At 40.9% G+C, this 23,134-nt stretch overlaps 1 protein-coding gene across 3 annotated transcripts in view; it reads right to left on the bottom strand.

The window, feature by feature from the left end:
- plekha7a (pleckstrin homology domain containing, family A member 7a) overlaps positions 1-23,134 on the bottom strand; it is a 117,432-nt gene that overhangs the window by 22,313 nt on the left and 71,985 nt on the right. For all 3 annotated transcript variants that reach the window (XM_067493770.1, XM_067493771.1, XM_067493772.1), the window contains exons 5-8: positions 14,725-14,839; positions 9,350-9,454; positions 7,678-7,750; positions 4,225-4,325 (exon numbers count right to left, since the gene is read on the bottom strand). In XM_067493770.1, the coding sequence (XP_067349871.1) occupies positions 4,225-4,325; positions 7,678-7,750; positions 9,350-9,454; positions 14,725-14,839 (394 nt within the window). The remainder of the gene's footprint in view (positions 1-4,224; positions 4,326-7,677; positions 7,751-9,349; positions 9,455-14,724; positions 14,840-23,134) is intronic.

The following is a 23,134-nucleotide window of genomic DNA, read 5'->3' as shown; positions in this document are numbered from 1 at the left end:
GAGTGGGTCATTCAGTTCTGAGTGCATGACCGACCCACCTACACACTGAATCCATGCACAGCCAAGCCTCTTGTTGTCCCTGCAGCTTGGGTCCATGTGGGAGGTAGTGGCAGTGTGAAGGGTGGTCCTGATCATCTGTGTTTTACTACATTGTTTAGTAAAAGCTTTAGGGAAAAATATGAAAAGTCCCTCTTTTCTCCCTACGCTCGACAGTATTTCACTCCAACTAGAACGTCGGTGCTTCCTTTCCTTATGTGCCTTTTATTTTCCAGCCCTAATCACTTCCTTCCCCTCCTGTGTTCTCACGATTTCAGCCTCTCCTTTTTTTAATTATTATTTTTTTTTAAACAAACTAAAAAATATCGCTGACTATTACAGGCTCACAATAGTTCGGGCTGTTTTCCTGTGGACAGCGCCTAAGAAACACACACCCTCGTTGTCTGGGTGTTATTTAAAGAAACATTGTGCTCCTGAAGATAAGCCCGAGCAGTCAGAGTTCCACAAAAGCTTCTGATAAAGTATGGCCTCCTAAAAGTGCAACTATAGAAAAGTGTATTTACGCTGAAAAACATCCAAATGGAGACAACAATAGCTCGTCATGCCTGCTCTTGGAAAAAAGATCCTGTTAAGAAGCTGGATATTACACATTTTTCTACTTCAAACATCCTTAAACCAGCTGCTTTAGAAAAAAAACACAAATTTTTTTGACTGACTGTGGGGTGACATAGTCTGGTTCCACAGCGAAAGATCCCCCACAGCTTTTAAGCATTATTTTTCTGCTCCTAATTTTTGGAACAGTAGACTGAGGTGATGTGAGTTCTGGTACAGTAGATGTGACAGATGGAGGAGACAGCGAGAGCAGCACAGAGATGGATGATAAGCCCAAAACCAGATAAGCCGAACACAAAGATTCATATTGGGATAACAACAATGAGGAAAAAGAGAGAGGACAGGAAGGGGAGCAAAATAAGAAAAAACAACACGACCACATCAGCCAGAGGGATTAATCTTCAAGACATGCATCAAAAATCAATAAAGGAATATACAAGGCTGCTGTACGGCAGACGACATGGATAGGTAAGGTTCACATCTGGCAAAGCGAGAGCAAATGAGAGGGTGGTATACCTATTTAGGGGAGGACTGTCACTGGACGACGCGACACGCTCACAGGGAGGGAGTCCCAGGCGGGCAGCCAACCGATGTGAACAAGAGAGGGAAGAGGATTTGGTGAATAGTGGAAGAACGTGGTGTGAGCCTGTCACAGCTTGACGGTTTATTTTGTGGGGTCGTGATGCCTTTGGGTTGATTTCAGCAGGTGCAGCACTCACACATTCAGCTCACGTTTGGCTAAGTGCAGCGTGGGTTACAAAGCTGAGCAGATCAGCATTTTAAATCAGTCTAAACAGGAGTTTGTTGGAAATTGAGATGAGTGCGGCTTGCTGGGAGTTGTAGGGTAATTTTAAGCTCAGTTAGGTCACCCACTCTGTGAAAGCACACGGTTTCATTTCTCTGGTAGAAGCTTAAGTTTCAAGTTCAGCTCAGTTTAGTCCAGACACACCGGAGTGACTTGACACCACCCTGAAAAGCTGGATGTTTTACTGACCTCAAAGGTTCACAGACAGGTGTGGTCACAAGTGTGCCGAAGCACCTGTAACCACACGCGACAGGTTTGGGTGGATGTTTATTTCAATCTGTGTTCCTGTACATACATCAACCACGGCAAAACCAGATTTTCAGCTACTGTCAAGTTACACTAAAAACAGAAAAAGAAAGGAAAGGGGAAGTTCCTAAGGGCATCGCTTCCTGGTCATGCTGGAAATACAAATATTGACACTGTGCTGTGATTGCTGAATACTTTTCCACCCGCGTTTCCTCTCAGTGGAGCGGAAACAGTCGATAAAAATCATACATTTATAATATGAACGGTTTAAAATTTTTGCTTAAAAAAAAAAAAAAAAAAAAGCCAAACAAAAAAAAATTGAGTCTAATAAGTCATGTCATCAAAAAGTATATGGTTTTCCTTTTCCCATCGGGGAGAAACTAATGAGGATGGCTAACAATATTTTGACTTGTATCACAGCCAGGAAGCTACAGTCTTCAAACTCAGCCTCTTACAATGTTTAGCAAACTCGCTTTTGTCTCACAGACAAAGAAGATTAAAATGAAACACTGGCATTCGTCTGGCCAAAGCTGTGCGCTGAAAGGACAGATAAGGGTGGGAAAGGACCAGCTCACTCCTGCTCACAGACAAACACAACACTGCTCTGTTATACCTCCACCGTCACTCTGATATCAAAAAGTCACAAGTCGGGAGGATTTCTGGAATAACTGTCTCAAGTGGAAGCAGTAAAAATCCTCCAGTATCAGACAGGACAACATCCGAATGAACGAGGTGCATACAAATGGCAGCAGGGTCTGACGGTCACAGGTCACTGGCAGACGCTGCACACGGTGTCTGTCCTCAGGGCTGACAGGAAAAATAAAACAAGTCCAAATCCCACTGACACCAAATGGCCAGACATGTTCAAATTTTCAAAGTAGGATTCATGCAGTGACCCAGGTAAATGCATGAAGAACTATGACCTGGAAAACATACTGTACGCTAAATCATCCATTTCACTTAAATAATAAACCCTCAGGGTACAACTTATTTCTATGGACTAGTCAAATACTGGAATAAATAAATAGAGTTGGGCTTATGGTGTATTGCAGCCTTAATTACTTATAAGTCACATGATGTACATTAATGACAACAAGAACCTAGATCATAAGTTGAGTAATATGTATAATAGTGCAGTAATTTAGCTGCCATTTTTATGCACCAAATCCTCTGGAATATACAAAACATGTCCAGTTTACATTGACCTACTGGATCTGTGGTAAAATCTTGAAACATTGGCAGAAGGTAGGAGGCTGGAGTAGCCTTCCAAAGAGATTTCTATGCCCTGAGAACGTGAAGAATCTGTGTGTTTCCTTAAGGATCAATCAGGGAACATTGCAAGACGGCTGCACAACTTCTGACATTTTGGTTTAAAGGCTTTATATATTATTATATATAAATAAGCAGATTTCGGTGTGAAGTTTGACTGCATACCAAATATCTGCATTTGTCACGCGTACAGCAAACACTCCTGATAGTGTGCTGTACAGTAAACCTGCCTATAGATTCAGATTCAATCAAAAAGCCTCAGGCCACAGAGAAACATTATGTCACACAGGAGGAGCTTGTCTGTCTCAATGAAGACACTGACAGACATTCAGTGTTAAAAGACATCACTACAACAGGTGGTGAGTGCTGCACAAAGTTAGAGGGCGGCTCGGTAATCCGGGTTACGATTGGAGGAATATAAAAATCTGTTTTATTAACAGTATATGCAAAAATATGATTTGATTTGATTTAAACCACTGCTGAAAACATGACAATTTAAAAAGCTGTTAAGCAGGAATAGAACAAAATGGAATTTCTTCTGCTTACCAGCCATGTTGGCACTAGAGTGAGCCCCAGTCAGCAAAAGGCTCTCAGAAACAAGGCAAAACAAATCTCAAGAGGCAGATTATATAACTCATAAATTATGCTTGACAAAATGCATCTCCAGGGGAAATAGTTGCATTCCACCAAGCCTGCTGGTTGACTTACAGCAGGTGTTAAATTCTGTAGTATAGAGGGAACAGTTTTGTGCTTAGGAAGGAATGTGTCTCAATGAACTTTCCTTACGTGCGACTTGGTGGAAACACTCACGTTTAAATTGATTTATATAGTATAAGAGGTTTATATGTTTTTAATATATAGGAATAAAACCTTTAACCTTTAACAATGCCAAGTTTAATTGAGAATATTCTCCTGAAGTATCTATTGTATTGAAGTGGAGACATTAGGATCAAAATCTGCATAAATAAGCTGGAATTAATTAAACATGACGCCTCCTTCAATCAGTAATCATGTGCGACAGTGTTAATGAGATCAAATCAACTTTGAAGTGTGCAGAACACCATGGCATTCATTCGTTGCACTGATTTCACTTTTTACTTATATAAGCTTTAACTGATTCATAAGGAATTATTTCCTATTTTCCATCTCCTTGCTTATTTGTTTTTTTACCCAGAGGCAGCAAATAAAAAGTGTCCACAGACAAACTCAAAAAGGAACAAAATCAACACATCAGAGAAATAAATGATAAACGATGAAACAGTACAGACTAGTATGTGGTACAAAGAAAAGCATACCTTAAAGGCATACTTGCGGTTGATGTGGTCTTCAGGTCCCAGTGGTGAAATGACATAGCTGGGCAGAGGAATACTGCCAAGGACTGATTCCTCTCTGCTGTCTGGAGAGAGTGAGAGTGAGAGAGAGAGAGAGAGAGAGAGAGAGAGAGAGAGAGAGAGAGAGAGGGGGGTATATTATCAGGGTGAAGAAGGTGAGAAAAGGAGCAGGGGAGATATGAAGTAAAGGAAGAAGCAAGAGAATAAATATCACTCATCACCCACTAATTTCATCACTGCCTGTTATAACACACATACGCACAGTGTCATGCCAGTAAATGACCACTGGCATCTTAGTGTCAGAGTCTCAGAGTCTGCCCCCATATACATACATACATACATACATATACATATATACAAATATATATAAAAAGAAAAGAAAAAAATATATTTTTTCTCCCTTTTAAATCTTTTAAAACACAGCGTACTCAAACGTACTGTCAAGGTCTAATACTCAAGTATTTGTTTTTCCACATGATGCTGGAATGTGCATGTACATATATGTGCGTATGCAAAGATTACCACATTGTAAAATGTAGTAGTGGCATCAAAACATGTGAGCACAGCACCTGTGCTTGGACATGGGCGTTTGGCTGAGAGGTGATAAGGCAGGACTGTGGATTAAAAGGGTGATTGGTTAAAAATAATTCAAGGACCTTTGGAGGGTACATTCCCTAAATGGTGGGTGAGACATTGAGGACGTTTTATCTGCATCGCCCCGTTGGTGTCACTCACAGTAACGCACATAACCCCCCACACACTGAACAGAACAGACTGTTATAAGTAGAGTTACATTAAACCCAAACAGCATATGAATGGCAGCATCTGTTTCTTTGCCCATGTAAGAGAAACAAGAGGGAGAAAAGCAAGTTTAGAAACACTGAGATGACAAATTACTTTTGTTGTACAAAAAAATAGAAAATCCTACAATCATTAAACTTAAATGAGAGAAAATGTGGAATCTTTGTTTGAAAAAAGCAATTAACTAAACTAGTTGTTAAATTCATTTTTTAACATCAAATAATCAATGAATTGTTTTGGCCCCCTTCCCTTATTTCTGCTCAGTTTTATATATATTTGTGTGTTTATTTCTTGCCGGCTAATTATAAGCATGGAACGCACGTCTGAAACATGTTTTTTTTTTAAATACAACTCAAGGACCTGACATCTACAAGCTTGACAGAGACCTTCAACCAACAGAGGCAATACTATGAAAAGAAAATAAGTGAAGGGAGGTTTGGTTGTTTTTGTAAAAACAAGAGATGCAGGGAGGCGATAAGTGGTGCTGCAGACAGATGTTTTCCTGTTGAGAGGAGAAACCTTTGAACTGACAGAGTCTGAGAAAAGGGAGAAAAAGAAACAACAGTGAATTGATTTCATCCTCCTGTTGAGGCAGGAAGGCACAGCAACATGTCCCAAAAAGTTCAAATATGGAGACGAAGAGAAGAAGGCATATAAGGACATAAGAGAGGATGGAGACTGATGTTGGAGAAGGGATGGTGATAGAGTGTGTGTGTGTTCGTTCCTGTGCTTTAGCTGTAACCCACTGAGAAAGATCCGATTAACGCAAACCCAGATAGAATCACTGGCTCCTTTGTTAGCTGCAGTTCACATCAAAAATGTGTGTTTACTGTCGCAGCTCGCTTCGAAAACTCAACATCTTTGTTAAGGGGCGACAGCTGTGGCCCAGGTGGTTAGACCCCAGGGTCATTGTTTTGTCTCCCACACCCACCTGACTATGTGCCAAAGTGTCCTTGGGCAAGACACTGAACCCTGAGTTGCTCGTGGTGGGGTCAGGGGAGCAGCGTGCATGGCGGCCGCTGTCATCGGTGTGTGAATGGGCGAATGAAAAGCATTTCACTGTACAAACATGCTGCTTGGCATTTAACGACCGCACGTTAATTCTCTGCATATAAAAATTGTTTAGGTGTCATGGGCATGATTATCAACCCTAAAGCCCCCTTCCCTGTTGTAGTGATATGCTCACAGTAGTTCACTGCCTCCACTCTCATTGCCACTGAACAGCTACTATCGCTTAGGTCTGCAATAACTCTGCTTGGCTTCGAAGTTTCTAATGCCAGTGCTGAAGACTTTTATTAGTGAGAACAACATGCAGAAAAGACTTAGAAGTCTCCTCCTCTTCCCTATCATACATCCACCAAACCCGATTTGCACTGCAACTCGTCTGCTCACCACAGCTGCCATTCAAGTCAAGTCAAATTTTGTTTACGCAGCGTGTTACACGTGGCTCTCTGCTGGTGCATCTCCTCTAATCAGTACCCCTCTCTCTCTTCCCATCGCCATTTCAGCCCAGCTTGATTACCGCAATACTCTCCATCTGCAGCTGGCCCATAATGCTGCTGCTAGGATCCTGAAAGAGCTCCTAAACATGGACACATCACTCCCATACTGGCACCTCTTGATTTTAAGGTCTTATTGTTTGTTAGTCCATCACTTAATGACCATCCTGCCACTCTGACACTTTGGTCCTCTGAACCAGATGCTTCCGGCTGATTCCAATGTCTTTGCAGTCACATCCAGACTACAAAACCCATCTCTCCTAAACCTTTAAACCAGTTTTGCCGTTTTCTAAATAAATTGACTTGACTTCATGGCAGATGCATGCTCAGCTGGGTGTACGCTTCAAAAGCCTGAGAAGGAGGAGCGCAGTTCGTTTGAGAGTCGTCGGCAGCACATTTCAAGTTGTGTTTTATCAATTGAGTTAGACGTCTCTTTTGGTTTGCGGTTGCCTGAATTCAACAGCCCATTGATCGGGACTGTAACGTAGCTCAGTATCAAAGGGTTTTTCGGTATCAGAGAAATGATTGCACGAGAGAAGTCAAAACAGAAGTTACCTAAATGTAATTCAGGTTTCAAAAAATGTTAGTCTTTTTCCAAATGCAAGTCAAACAGTAAACACCTTAATTTGCTAACAAAGACCCTGATGTAAGCTGAAGGGTCCTGAAAAAAGCCAGTAAACTACTGGCTTGACCTTGTCAAGTTACTCCGTCCTATTTTCAGACTCCTTAGCCCCGTTGACATTTACTAAGCAAATGTCTCGTTTTACATTCATTTTGTCCAGAGGACAACTGTGGGTATAAAGACACACTCTCACTGATAGAATACACCTTGGTGGACAGGAAAATCCTACCATTACTTAAGGTAAGTAATTTAATAAAAAATTCAATCCTTACTCTCATCTGAGAAACACCTGTAAAATCACAGGGGCTCCACTACAATGGCCATTCAGTAGATCCTGTCTGAGTGAAGCATGAGACATTCAGAGACTTTCTGAGAGGTGCAGCCTTTTATTTTGTCCTTGCTTGAAATTATAATATTGGGGGAGTGGAAAAGCAAACAGTGGCAGTGACAGGGAAATCAAACCCTTTCCTCTTGTTAAAATTACACAAGACCCACCTTTGTAGTAGAACAGACAGAAATCGGCCAGGACGAACCACTTCCTCTTCCAAAGACGCATCCCAGAGCTGTCCTGCGTAGAGAAAGTGGGGTAGCAAGAATAAATGGTCTATTAATGCATAATGAGACCAAAAGTAGCACGGACGATACAACAACAAAGACTTTGCAGAGATCTTTGATAGGCGGTAAGAGATGCAGCGGGGGAAGAGCAGATAACGATACGGAAACTTATAGTAATGAAAGGAAAAGTGAGGTGGATGTGAGCAGAGACAGGGAGAGTGAACAGGAAAGAGAGGGAGGAAATGGGGGGATCGTCTGTCCTTGTTGGCCGGCTCTCGCTGGGCCTGCCACGACTGCTTTCCCGCTTCGTCTTTCATGTTCTCAGGCTGATAATGGTGCCGTTCGAAGCGGAGAGGGGATACAGAAGGGATGAACTCACCTCAAACAGAGCTCTATACCCATCCTGTAGCTAAAGATGTATGAAGCTACAAGCGTTCAACCCCGAGTGTATTTGGACATGAGAGTGTAAATGGCTTTCTGCTCCCCGGTTCGTGATAGCGTGTACATCTGTTTGTGACGTGTGTCCAAGCAAGTACATGCATATATTTACATGCACGTTGTCTAACATTGGGTGTCCATGAATGCTGCAGCCAGCATTAAAGCTTTTTTTTTTTTAATCAAAATATAATTGCATCTCTCTAATTGACTGCATATGATTATTTGTCGCCTGCGCATGTACTTGTACTTGTGTGTAAATGTATGCATGTGTCACAGTGTGTATTTGCCTGTGTACGTCTCTGTGTGTGATCATTAAAATATAATGACTTTGCTGCAGCATCACTCACTGTTTGTCTTGTACAGAGGCCAAGTGTTTATCCAGTGGGATGATGCCAGCTACAGACATTTTAAGTATAACTTCAATAAACAGAGTGTCCAGTAATAGCCGGTCTGTGATCAACAGCAGGTGCTCTATATTGCCAAGGCATAAAAGAACTAGGCTACTGGGGGAAATGTTACAGGATCGTGCAGGACAGAACTGGAACCCGTCCCTGTAGTGATGTTAGAGAGGCAACAACAGGCCTGATTGTAATGTCTAGAGGAAAGTTCCTGTTTTTTCCATTAACATTATATGGTGGAGTAATGATGCCTTCTTTCAGCATAGTTACTCAAATTATAGCAATTCTAAAGCAGCGGGTAAACACACAATATTCTAAACAGGCTAGAAGCTTGATTTAGAGTTCAAACTATTTGTGTATTAGTCAATTGAAGGTGAAAAAACAGACTGTGTTTGTTGCAGCCAATTTTTTACTTGATTCCACCACATGAAATGGGATAATTCCATTTCTGGGATAATGGGACACAGAAGATATTTGGGTCACATCTGAGGATGTGACCGGGGGCTATTGGAAGTTCTGAGAAAGAAATGTCACCACCGCTTCTTCCACAATTTCTGTAGCCAAGCCTGAGGTCAACAAGGCTGCCACTGCTTTTCACAACACCACATCAGAGCTCTGCACACCCGGACAATTGGAACCTCTGGTTGTAGATCTGGGATTTTATTTTATTTTTTTTCCTTTCTGAAGTATAGAAGCCCAGTCACTAAAATGAATGTCCCTGTAAAAACCAAATCAGTCTTTCTTTGTACTGTACGTCAGGGCGAGAGTGTCCTGACCTGTTTGTACAACCATCCTCGGACCACCACAGGAGCATTGAGATTCCTCTTAATGGCCTGTTCCCTCTTCCCGAAGCTGTGCACCTTTCCGCTGGACCTGGAGCCCTGCAACACACACGGACAAAAGCAGAGGGTTTACATCACAAATGTGCTTAGCAATGGTTGTGACTTCCTGGTAACCAGACGATGACTTCATTACTCGTCCATCAGCCGTTCTAGTTTATATTGTCACTTTGTTTATAAAATTCTAAAACGTGTTATTTTTCAGAAAGTAAAGTATAGAAGGACTAGAGTGTTTGCTTCCTTTACCAGAGTCAGTGTTTTCTGTGTCACACTGATTTATAACAGGCTTTCTCTGCCTCATCAGACCATTCAGTCTTACTTAACACATTACTGAATGGGCCTTCACCCACACCATGATTATCTTTTTTTTCCAGGTGCCTCTATTTTTCTGCCCCACTTGTTACATAATTATAGCCATTATTTGAGAACAGCCAATTTTCCATCAGACCTCTGTCACTGTGTAAGCTATGGTTGCTATGACATTGGTCAGACATTGACAAAGCCTCTATTGACTATCATGTGGGAGGTAAGAAAAATGGGCTTGTGACCTGTGGGTCAGTCTTTCGACAGTCGGACACCTGCAGGAAAGTCTGCACAGTGAATGTGAACAGCTGACATCAAAGACACGAGTGAGGCAATCGCTTCCTGAATGCTTCACACTCGCCAAGAAAAAAACTACGGCAATGTGAATATATATATATATTTATATTGTTTGTTCAAACCTTTCCTGATGAAACTTCGGAAAGTTCCCTGCATAATAAACAAAGAGACAGAAAATGAGAAATGTTCAATCTTTAACACGGCAACTGCATGACGTCGGAATCTCTGCCCTTGAAAACCACCACTACCTTGCAAAGCTGCAGGGTCACTGAACAGGGTCCTTAAATCTGATACCTGCCTATCGTGTGCAAAGTCACAGGAGACTGGGCGGGAGCAGAGTCAGATTTACATACTTTGGGGGTTTTCTCTCAAATTCTGGGGTCTCAAATAATCATCTTATTTGTGTAACCGGGTTTCCACAATCTAGATTTATGACTTGCATAAAGATGTTACCCCGTTTTAGGTCACATGTAAAGATAGTATGTAAAAATAGGAAATTTGTCACAGACAAATTTGTAAAGGGCACAGTAGGTTTCAATTAACCAACTCCTTGCCTCATCATCTCGATTAACAAATATAGGGGGATTTTTCTCACCTTTTATTACTTTTGTGGATTAATTGTTCACCAAAACTGTCAGACAATACTGCAAGAAAGACGTCAAAGCTAAGTCAATAGGAAAAACGTGAGATTATATAGCAATGACTGACCTCAGTAGCTTTACACAGATGTTTAACTTTAAGATTACTCCCCTGTTAAACTCCACCACCTCGCTGCTATTCAAAAGATCAACGCTTCCTGCTGCAACCCTCTCCTTTTTCTATCCGGGCTCGGGCTGCACCTGGTGGGGTGGGATTCAAACCCAAGGCCTTCTGCATCCAAACCCAATGCTCTACCACTGCTCTACACCAGGTCCCCGTACCTCCCTCGCTGTTATTATAAAATAAAAGTAGGCGTGACAGCTATGAATTGACAGGAGCACTGGGAGGCACCCACAGCTGGAAAACAGGAGAAACATTTGCTAATTAGTGGGAGGCTGGGTGGCCAAGCGTGATGCAAAGACACAGAGTAGCTATCATACTGTCACATTGGAGTCCCCCCATCTAAATATACAGCGTGTGTGTGTCTGTGCATGTTAAATATGTTTGTCTCTGCCTGCGTGTTTGTGTCTACAAATATGTGTGTGTGCGTGTTCAATGCGGTGGTCTATTTTTAGGCCGAGGGTAATTTTGTGGAACAGGCTGTGGTACCTACTGCCTGCAAAATAGCACTCTGTCTTGTAAGTGAGTGACTCAGGGTGCAGAGCAGCTATTTGTTACATTAATGGCACACAATCTGACAACCTAAAAGCCTAAAGAGCCTGGTCTGAGACCTGGAGGGTGCTGGTGCAAATCCCTAGACAGAGAAGAATTATCTGTGAGGCTGAGGTAATTAAAGGAGAGTAGTGCTTTCCCTCTTTCTTCAGAAAGTTGGTGAGGTGTACTTGTACTAGGCACCTAATCCAAATCTGTTCAAGTAGAACTGATCGTTTGGAGTCGAACACGGCAGTTTCCAGGACTCCACTGTGTCTACGTTACTTTTAGTGGTGAAATGATGAGCCAACGAGTTGATTACACAAATAACAGAACTGAGGAGTTTTCTAATTAATTTTCACAGAAGTATTTTTATTTCCATTACGTTACTGGTTTTCTAAGAGGATTTACGGTTTTATTGTTGATTGACACTGACCAAAAATAATTACAATTAATGATGGCTTTTCATCTATTTTGTCTTTTCCACATTTCCAGTTGAACACAAAAAGAGATCCCTTCCTCCATTTTCTAACACTGTAAAGACTAAGTAGTTAATTGTAAAAAAAAATGATTTGCTCTTTAGCCTGTTTGCTTATCTATATTTGTGTTCATGCTATCCGTTTAACAAAAATGTCTGCCACACTGCCGGCATTTCACTCGTTGAACATTGCAGCTGTTAATTACTATAATGCACTTGAGCAAAAGCTGACTGTAAGTATGTACTGTAGGTTTCCGTAAGGTGGCCATTTAGCTCAGTATCCTACAAGTCTTAAAGGGGAGCAGCACCCTCCCTCAGCCAGGAGCAGACCAGAGACAGACCATCATTCTTTTTAAACTTGTGGAGCTTAATGTTAAACCATCCCCCCAAAAAACTGTAATATTTCACAAAAGCAAACTGGGACGCGATGGGAAATCCTAAACGCCACTGACTTTGATAAATCCCAAAGAAGTTGTGCTGATTGCTAACGAATACAACATCACTAAATGTGCATCCAGCAACACAGAAGTGCCCAGAGGATTATTGTGACACATAAGCCATGGGAGAAACCGGATGATTTCTTTGACGGCACTCCCTCTAACATTTTGTCAGCGGTGGAATGCATGTGATTTATTCAAACTGTGGATATATTTCATGATGGTGGTAGGCTTTACAAGGGGGACACAAATGACTCGTGTTTTCTTTGAGACAAAATGTCTTTGTCAAAAGTTGTTCTTGTCAGAATGAGGCCTGTGCACTGTTTTCTTGCAGCTCAGTGGCAGCGGTGATGAGCCAAAGCACCTGGGAGGGCTCCAGGCCAGAAAAAAAACATGGGGCGTGGAAATGGCGATAGGCTGTGGTGATGAATGCCCTGTCATCTCTGTACCGCACCCTATGACACATGTTCAATCTTAGTCCCGCAGCACCTGTTGATAGGGCAGGATGAGATTTCATGGCACTGTGGAGCTGTGCATGTGCATGTGTGTGTGTGTGTGTGAGTGAATGAAAGGAAGTGTAAACCGAAAGAAAGAAAAGTGACGGGGAGAAAGAGAGCGAGCCAAGGAAAAGGGAAAAAAAAAAAAAAAAAAAAACAAGCAAGAGAGAAACACAGGCTTTCTATACCAGCTTTAGGCTGCAAAAGATTTTACCTGTTATCAGCATTCGAAGGCTCAATTTGAAATTTACCAACATTACTTATGCAGAATGGCTTCAGCAAATTGCATAACAGCAAATTTGCTGAGACGATGACAGCTTGAAGGACTGTTGAGTGAAGAGCTTAAAGAAAAGTACGGCCTCCGAAACAAGTCCAATTGTGTCTTCTGTTTTGTCACCATCACTCTCAGTTGATGTTTGAATGGGAGAAGGTTATATACAGGAGATGATATGACCAGTGACATAAAGCAATTCATTTTTGGAATTCAGCACTGAAGCACCCTGAAATGTAAGTGTAGCCAAAAAAAAAATCCCAAATACAGACAGATACAAAGCCACGTGAGTAAAGATTGAAATACAAATGAATCATTTTCTGTGTCTTTCGTAATCAACCGTTAACCAATCAAACCTCAGTCTACAGTATTTACTGTTAAGTCTGATCACCTGTGAATGCTACCCAACATATTTCAGTTAAAGTTTAACCTTAAAGCTGTATTTACAAGTCGTCAATTGTTGGAGACTTTAGTACCTGGGAAATTGCAGCCTTTTATGATACACCAGCTCTTCTTTATTCTTTCTTGCATTACAGACAGACAAGGCTCTACTGCAATTAATATCACATTCAACTTTAATCAAAAGCAGAGCTACACCTCCACCGCCAGCAACCATTAACCTCCAACTCTTTCTCCAATTATGTTTCATGTCCTGATTCCCGTAGGCCCGTCCTGGATAGTGATCAAACGTAGAAATAGTTCTACACCTCGATTCATCACCATCACGTGCCATTTAAGGCTGGAGTCACCTGAAAACGGCTGCGGAACAGGTCAGTCAGTGGCCAAACATACAAGCGACGGTTCTAGTGCTGCCAATGCAACAACTACAGTCTCCATAAAGTAGATGTCACGTGTCAGCTTTAGAAGAGACAGTCAGAAAGGATGCAGACCTTTATAACATCAGCCACTACAATTTAGTCCAGTTGACTTCACCTACAAAAACTGCTGACATGACGGTTAATTCCCTGCTTGCCTCTATAATGTATTTTACCATTTACTATTTTGCATATTGGTTCAACAAGAAACAGAAACATATGAAATAAAGTCACACAATAAGAGGATAATGCTGGTGTATTTCAAATGTAAATGTTACAGAACATTTCACAGCTTGAAAGGAAAACTGAGAAGCTCAAAGACACTTTTTGGAACTATGAAGAGCAAGTTCATGTGGTCTCTCTGATTGGCCATGTTTCAGCTTCATCTGTCAAGACGTGTTTGACCGTCATCAACTCCTCATGTTCAGCTGAACCTTTCCATCGTGTGTTAATCTAAGCTTTGCACCCCTGCTTGGAGACGGATGACAGTGAAAGTGAAACTAAAAACGTTACAATTTTAGTTATTAATTTTCAGGTAACTGCCACCAGAATAAATCAAATGAAAGTGTAGTTATGAAGCCCATTCCCCAAATCCCTGATTTGCCTTGGTGGGCTTCACAATTTGCACAACAACACCCTCTTTGATTGGGTCCTTTCTCATCCTTCGTTCTTCAAGGGTGAGATAATGTAAATCAATCTCTCAATAATGACAGAGATTTATTGTAAGTTATTACACAAAATGCCGCACACAATTACACATACATCATATTCAAATACAAAAACAGGTGGACCCCCCTGTTTAGATGCATTTCCCAAGCCAGCTAATCCACACTAAATATGGTTGTCTCCTCATACTGCAGTGAGCACTGACACACACACACACACACACACACACACACAAGCAGCAGATGCACGAAGGCTAACCTTGGAGGCAGTGGAGTCCACTGTAGAGGAGGTGATGGCAGTAGAGGCCTCGCTGACGGTGGTGCTGGACACCTGCTCACCCTGCAGTCTGGACATCATGCGAGCACCCTGCGGCCTGGACAAGAACACACGGTAAGGGTCAACATACCTTTGTCAGATTTGATAGAGCCTTTATACACATCCCCTGTAGTGGTTATGCAAGTTTGCAATGCTCAGCACATTGTCTCACGCTTTTTCATTTCAGGGCTGGGTGGCTAGAACTATTATGTAGCAGTAAATGGCCGACTATAACAGAGTGTGGTGGCTCTGATTTCTGCCTTTATTCGGCTTTATCTGATAGTTTAATATTTAAAGAGAGAGTGAAAATGCGAGATGATCGATGGGGGTATGAAGCTATATATGTGTGACTCTAAATTTGTCTGCATTTGTGTTTCTCTGAATCCTTTTGACTTGTTAGAAGGTTTTTTTGTCTTTCAGGTTATTACCACCTGTGAATTTTTGCTCATCATTTGGTCCATTTTTAAAACACTAGCGTAAAGTAACTACGTATGTGAAATAATGAACCTTAAAGAGGTTAGATGAGATGTGAATAAATGTCAAGACAAATGTTTTTGTATGGCCTAGAGCGTGTGTGTGTGTGTGTGTGTGTGTGTGTGTGCTTATAAACCAGACAACCAACATCTGACAATAACTTCAACTAAAGTTTCTTATAATAATTAGATTTAATGATGATAAATGGAAGGTGTTGTTTTTTTTATTGATTTAACCTTTCATGCCTCAGAGAGAGGGAAAATATCAAGAGGAGGGCTGACAGATGCTGTGTCAAACACGTCATCCCAGAATTTTATTTTTGTCCTAATTACCACAAATTATGGCTAATAAAAAGTTTAAAAAGTTATTCATTGACAGACAGTGGCTACCGCTTCAACGTCCCTTTCTTTCATTGTTTCCCCTCCCGTTGTTTCCAATTTGGAGAAACACCTTATTATTTGACAGACCACCAAGAAAATCCAAAGGTTCTTAAACAGATTTCATAAGCCAAATCTAACACAGCTGTGAATTTGTTATCACCACCAGCTAAAAACATGTCTAACACTAAACTTACATTTTGCAATATACAGGATGTCATTAGTAACACAATAAGGAAGGTAGTAACAAAACAGCATGAGGCCAGCGATGTCTATACAAACACAGCTCACAGCTACGTCATCCGAAGTTAATAGACTGGGCATAAAAGGGCCTCGACTAAACAAACTACCCAGGGATCAGTAACGGCAGAATGATTACAGTACAAAGGTTTTATGAGTAATGCTGTACTATAAAGAAAACCAAGAGCCTATTATTAAATCAGAAAGGTGATGCTACAGTAGACAAAGGTCTGAATTCAGGATCTAAATCCTTTTCATCTTCTAATTTGTTTCAAAATATACACTGTTTATATGTTGTCTGGTTAATATTAGGAAATCTCTATGAAATGAGTTTCTGGCTGCTTCTCAGAGACAATATACTGCACCAGGCATAATCCCGAGTCTCTGTATTTGCTGTCTACCATTTAAGCACATCATCTGTAATGGCATGTACTGTGCTGACCTTTGAGCGCAGACACCGATGTGTTTTTCAGCGAGTGGTGACTGTTTGTTCTACAGCGCTGATGGTGTGTCTGTCCGATCAGTCGCTGCGATTTGACAGACAAATGCGCTGCTGATATAACACAGCTGTGATAATACATTTGTAGCCAATAGAAGAGATGAATGACTTTTGTTGCCGTCCAGCATGTGTGGCGCCGACAAATTTCGACAACTAATTCCGCAGAGTCTCCACCGTTTCTTCAGTAACAGCAGTGGAACTTTGCCCTAAGAAGACCCACCCACTCAGGGCAAAGGTTATGGCTAATTTAGGTCCCACAAACCATCACAGATTCCTGTCTCAAGTAGTTTGTTTGCAGCCTGTCTAGGGTTTAACCCCACCTCTTGCCCAATGGTGGAATAAGCTCCAGCCACCTGCCACCCTGAATTGGATAGGTGCTTAGCAATAATGGGTAGATGGATGTTCAACTTAGTGAGTGACAGACATCACTGCCAACACTGTATAAATGTTTAAAGATGCAGCAGGGGTAGGTGATACACAGTGCATTTAAAAACCATATCACATTTATTTGAGCAGCAACAATATGAATGACAAAATATAATAGTACAATTCAACCAGGTGTGTAACAAGTCATTTACTTAGGTGAAAGCAGCAATATCAAAGTATAGCAATACTCTGAAGCAATATTTTAAATATTGCTGGATAGTTTGAGAGTTACCCACAGGACCAGGTCTTTTTTTTTATCAGAAATTAAAACCTCATCTCTTGTCCCTAAAAGAATGGTTCCATTGTTTACACAGACATCAAATGCTGATAAAATGTGAATGTCTGTTTGCTGGCTACACTTGTAGTATCTCTTTGCATAATTACAGCCTCGTTACTGCAGCTTCGTTGCTGTAGTGAGGCAGGTGAGATTTTCCACGCTGGATGCTTTACTGTCTAGAACTGACACCAGACAGACAGAGAGAGACTGTGTGTGTGTGTGTGTGTTTAAATATGTCTGATTAGTTTCAGAAGGGAAGACACTAGCAGTGTAATTCATTCCTTCATCCAAGAATCCAACCTATTTACCCAGTGCTATATCTCTCCCTGACACACACACACACACACACACACACACACACACACACACACACACACACACACACACACACACACACACACACACACACACACACACACACACACACACACACACACACACACACCTCTGTTTAAAATGAAGCTATGCGTGTTAATTTAGCTAAATGCACATTTCTGTTTCTTGGACATTAGTGAGAATTGCTACTCTATTGATAAAAATATATGCTGATTTGTTGGAGTTATGAATGAGATTAGCATGACATGTTTCTTCTGCCTCCATCTTTGGCTCATCTTTTTATCTTCTGAGACACATTTTGTGCTCTGCTGTTGCCATGCCTCTTTTTGCTAAACAAATCAACAGATTAAATGCGCTCTCATCTTTGCCCCTCACATTACAGGCTGCACTGTAAAACGCCAGCATAGCCACACGTTTCAGTACATTAGCAACTTACTTCTATCTACAGATGCATAATGTAAACCTCTCAATTATGGTGTGGGTGGGCTGAGTATAAGAGAGAGAGAGAGAGAGAGAGACATTAGTTCTGTTTTCATTCTGCTGCCAACAGAAATTCATACAAACTTTTGAAAGGTCAGGAAGTATAAAATGTAAATTAGATGCATTTTCATCAAAGTCAAAATAATATATTCACTGGAAAGACTTTAAATATAGCAGATTTTCAAAATGATTGGTGTCAGGGAAAATCACTGTTCTTTTATTAGGAGCTAATGTTGGGCATAATTCATGCTTTCCATAGAAAATACATGTGGACAGAGATTTTTAGATTTCCTTATCACAGCAATAGCTTAAGTGCAAGTATGTTAGGCTTTTGTAAAACTTTTTGCCATTTTGTTCAACCTTTTACCTCCATTTGCAAATAATGATTTTTGATGATAATGAGATGGAGTGAAAGACAAAGTCTTTGATTTCTTCACTAAAATATATTTAAAAAGACGCATTAGACGATTACTTTTTAGGCAAAAGTTTCCATACAGGACACAGATGCTACTGTGAGTCGGTTGCATGACTTTCTAAATGAGTTCAACAGATCAAGGAGGAGCTCCTCAAACTTATGTGGAACACAAGTTGGCCTTTGAGGACAAGCTTACTCTCACTCAGAAGGGCTGGAGAAACGCCCAACTCCTGTCAGGGAATATATGTAAGGGCTGTGATCCGACAAGCTGTCGTCAAAGAACGAGGGATAACGAAGACTGATGTTGCCTTAGGTTTCATTGGCTTCATCGGGCCTGAAGTGGCTCTAGAACACACCATGAAAACAAAAGCCACTGACTATGGAACGCTGCATGTTCTGTGCTTAAGTGAGAGGAAGAGAAAGTGACTGCAGATATACAAACTGTAAACAAAGCAAAATTGTACGAGCATTGTTAATACAGTGGTCTCTCAGCCAATCAGAGTGGTGTCACTTACTGTTGACCAAAAGCCACTGATGGCATTTGGACTGGAGCTGCACAATTTATGCTTTAGCACTGTCACCTCGAGGTGCAAGACGCCCAATGTCAAGTAGGGAAAGTTAACCCCAACACATTCTGCTACTTTTTCTTTGGCTTGATACTTGATACTGCTGTTATTTTTGTGTATAAGAGCACACTGAGGAACATAATTCAGCCATGCCAACATGGTTCATTAATATTGATGACTAAACACAACTTTCTAGAACCCTCCGCATTTTAAACTCTGAAATAACAATAATGCATTTGACCTGTCTGGACTGCTGTTCTCAGTCTCGTCTACAAATTCTAAGAGGACTCATTTTTGGAACATTATATCCCCATTTCAGGAGCTTTAAATCCTTTTAGGACCAAGCGATCATCAATCCACCACCCAGTCGTGCCATGTGGGAATTATAACGGATCCAACCTTTATGCTTATGCTAACAGACCATTAACAATGCAGGGGCTGCTGTCATGGAGCGGAGAGAGTGCAAAGGACAGATATTACATCTTAATCGAAAACAACAACCTGTCAAATGACAGACCATAATGTAAGTAGCTGGTTATGAGGCCATGGAGTGTAAAGTCATTTTATATAGTGTTGTTTTCTATTCAGGTGGTGACACCTGAATCCACATAGCAACTTTGACTCTTTTTTTTTAAAGGGATAAATCACAGAAGGATGATGATTCAACAAAACCATACAATAAAGAAAAAATGATCATGAACATCAGGTTTCACTGCTTTTATGCAAGTGTTTCACCTCTGGTTAATGACCGATGGCTCCAGCAAAGCTGAGAGATAGTAGCACACAGACAACCTGCATCATTCCTGTTTCCTACAGAAACACAGTCATGGCCTTATACCTTTGACCCCGACCTCCATGAAGATCAGTTTACTCGTCACAGTTGCATAATGTCACTACATGACACTAAAGGAGCTCTTCAGATTTGGAAAATGAAGGATGATTTCATCATATTATTTCAACTTGGACTTTAGAATTCGAACCCCAACCCCAAAAGGTTGGTCACATGAAGGGGGCGTTTAAAGCTTGAGCTCTGTTAGACCCTAAAATTCCCCAAATCTGCCTCCATTCATTCGCTTCTTTCGTGACTTGATTTTTAATCTATCTTTTGAGAGTCCCTCAACTTTATTAAAATGCAACACTAAATCACTAGAGTACCGCTTTAATAACACTTCACTGAAGGATGAATTATGACAAATGAAAGGATGTGATGCAGAGTAGGAAACTCATCAGCCAATCACTTCATAGAGATCAACTCGTCGACCCAAAAGTCACTGGGCTGTTTTCTCACCCCTAACCTGAAAGACAATCCTTTGAAGTGACTTCAAAAAGCTGGATGCTTGAAAATAAACTCGGCAGGCCTCACATACACAGCTCATCGTGAAAGAAATAAATACATGGAGAAATAGGCGTGAATGTCACTAATGGCGGCTTAAAGCCAAACAGTGCAAAAACAACGTTCACTTTCGGAGTAATCTTTGAGTGGATTTAGACATTTACGTTTGGCCTTGCTGGAAATGTACATTGTACGTCTTTATCTCAGATGGGTAGAAATTATTGTGTAGAGAATAAAATTAGGGAGGCAAATAATACTCAAGGACCAGCACTTAAGAATGACATTTAGAAGCCCTGTGAGACTATGACAGGGCAGGAAGCCAAATCTGAAGAATATGGCAAAGTAATTTCAGTGGCCATGACTCAAGGATAGGAATACAGTATGGGTTGGGGGGTGTTTATTGTCTCCTCATCAGCAGAAAAAGTGCTTCGCCTCCTCTTATTAAATCCTTGGGATGTTGTAAAAAAAAAAAGAAAAAGAAAAAAAGAGGCCACAAAGCTGATTTAATCACACAACAAACTTAATGCTCGGAAGGATTCTGACATTTTAACACGAGACGGTCCCTGTATTTTAATGATGCCTCTCACCAGAGAACAGGAAAAAGTTACTTAACGCACCGAAAAAACTCCCACAACTACACATACGCGCAAAGCTGCAACAAAATATGTAAAAAACAAAAAAAAAACTACAGAGAAGCAGCTGACATTTAAATACAGTCAGACTATCGGCGTACAGGTTGCATTTGGCTGCCATAAAACATTCAGAAACTGTACAGTAAATGATCAGAGAGAAAAACATATATGCCATCTTCATACAAAAAGCGGAGATCGTTATTTCCGCCGTAACGCATTGTTAAACCCGATTTTCCACCAATTTTATGTCAGGACAAGCTGACAAACCTACAAACTTTCTTTTAAATATGTTGGTGAGGACAGTCTATGTCACCATTTTACAAGAATATTAGCTGCAGAAACAATTCTCCACAACAAAAACCCTGCTGCTGCCCATCAATTTCCCACTTTAAATTTTGTTTCCTTGACACTTTTACCTTAACAAATACTTTTAATGTGATCTTCCTTCGTGATGCTAATAGAGCTAAATTGTCTTATACTGTGTAAAATGTATATTATGTATAATGTGCTCTGCTACATTCCACCACGCTCTGCCCAGTGCTCCAGCGCTTTCAGGCGGTTATTGTAATTACAATAAATAAGAGTGATTGAAAACCTACTATTCAAGCAGAAATAATTAAAATTCCCTATTTGGTTCACAAGGGAGTTCAACAGCACGTCTCCATTTTAAGATACGTTTTAAAACATATTTCTGACCATTTTCACTTTTTCTGGGGGGGGGGGTGTGTGCATGGTTAAGCAGATACCATCTGTTTTCATAAGTCAGGCTGAACTGATCCTGACTCACTGTACTAAAACTCAGACTGACCCAAACTGTTGCTAAATAAACATGTTAACTAGTCAATAAGCAGATTTCTGTTGTATCCAGTGTAAAATTAAAAAAACGCGAGGGCCCAACCGCACACTTCATTGACAACCACATACCTCTGCTTCGAAAACAGTCAACCAAAGCATTACCATGCTGCAGCCATGGCTCACCAACATGTGTGAACTCAGCACATTGCCAGCGTAGCTGCCTTTAAATCACCCCGTCCCATATGAATGAGCAGACAAAAGTTTGTGGACAGAGCAGAGCCAACAAATAAGAGCTCTTATAGAACATGTAGAGGGACCGGATGATGACATAAAGGCAGACGTGGGACAAATGTCACAAAGGTAGAACCCTGCAAAATTATTGTATTTGACATGAGAATGACCATTACACTTAAAAAGCTGCCCCAGTGCTTTCAAGTTAAATCAGCCTTTACAAAAGCTAAAACTAGCTTGGATAGAACTTTATTAAACTAACAAAGACAAACATTTTTGCACAAAAATTGATCTCAGAATCTAGATTAATATTACTGAATGGCAAGCAGGAGATGAAAAGATTCCTATCGGACTGTGCAACAATTCGAGCAGGAAATGAAAATGTCAATTTCTTTATTCAGATTAAAAAAAAATACATTGCCTGGGAAAACACAAAACAGATAAAAGCGGAAAACAGAAGACACCAATTTTAAATGTCACTAGTTTCCATGATGCAAGTTGACACATTTTCCATGACCCTTGAGCTGATGACAAGAAAGAAAGACAAAACACTTCAGATGCAGACAAATAGAGTAGAGAGAGCCAGACAGCAGCAGCTAAGGAAGTCTTTTCATCTCTCCTGCTGCCAAAATAAGAGCTGATAAGTTCCTCCTACAGGAGCTGTAATGTCTCGACACTTTAGCCACTTTAATCCGTGATAACCCCAGGTGAGCAGGCCCACTGACCGCCCCCCCCCACACACACACACAAAAACACTGCACCCTGGTACTAATAACATTCTCAGTTGGTGTTTGAAGGCCTGTCAGCTGATGCCTCCATCAAAGTCGATGTTGACATCTGTTTTTTTTAAAGGCCAGTGCAGGTAGAGCTGGGCCAGTATATGCCCTAATATGAAATTCAGTGAGCTCCATTCTTGTGGCATTCACAGGCTTGCTTAAATAGCAGTACAGTAGATGTTTTCTGCAGAATGCCCGGGGGAAACGCTGAAACCGTATTGTTTGCAGTGGTGCGATAGTAAGTGGATAATTATGGTTTAACGTTAACACAGAGTGGATATATAATCCCAGCCTCAGACATGCATTAATTGTAATTATGTAAACTTTGTTTTAAACAGTGCTGTGCAATAGGTTGACAGGGATTTAACAAGTCTTTACAGCCAAACGTTAAACTAACATTATCATTCCAGCATTATGAATGGAATGGGACAAGGGAAGGGGAATTAAAAGTATTAAACTAAAACCCAATACCAATAACATACAGTAAATTTAATGA

This window comes from Channa argus, chromosome 23 (assembly GCF_033026475.1).
Source record: "Channa argus isolate prfri chromosome 23, Channa argus male v1.0, whole genome shotgun sequence".
Taxonomy (NCBI): domain Eukaryota; kingdom Metazoa; phylum Chordata; class Actinopteri; order Anabantiformes; family Channidae; genus Channa; species Channa argus.
This window is presented reverse-complemented; position numbering and strand designations above follow the sequence as displayed.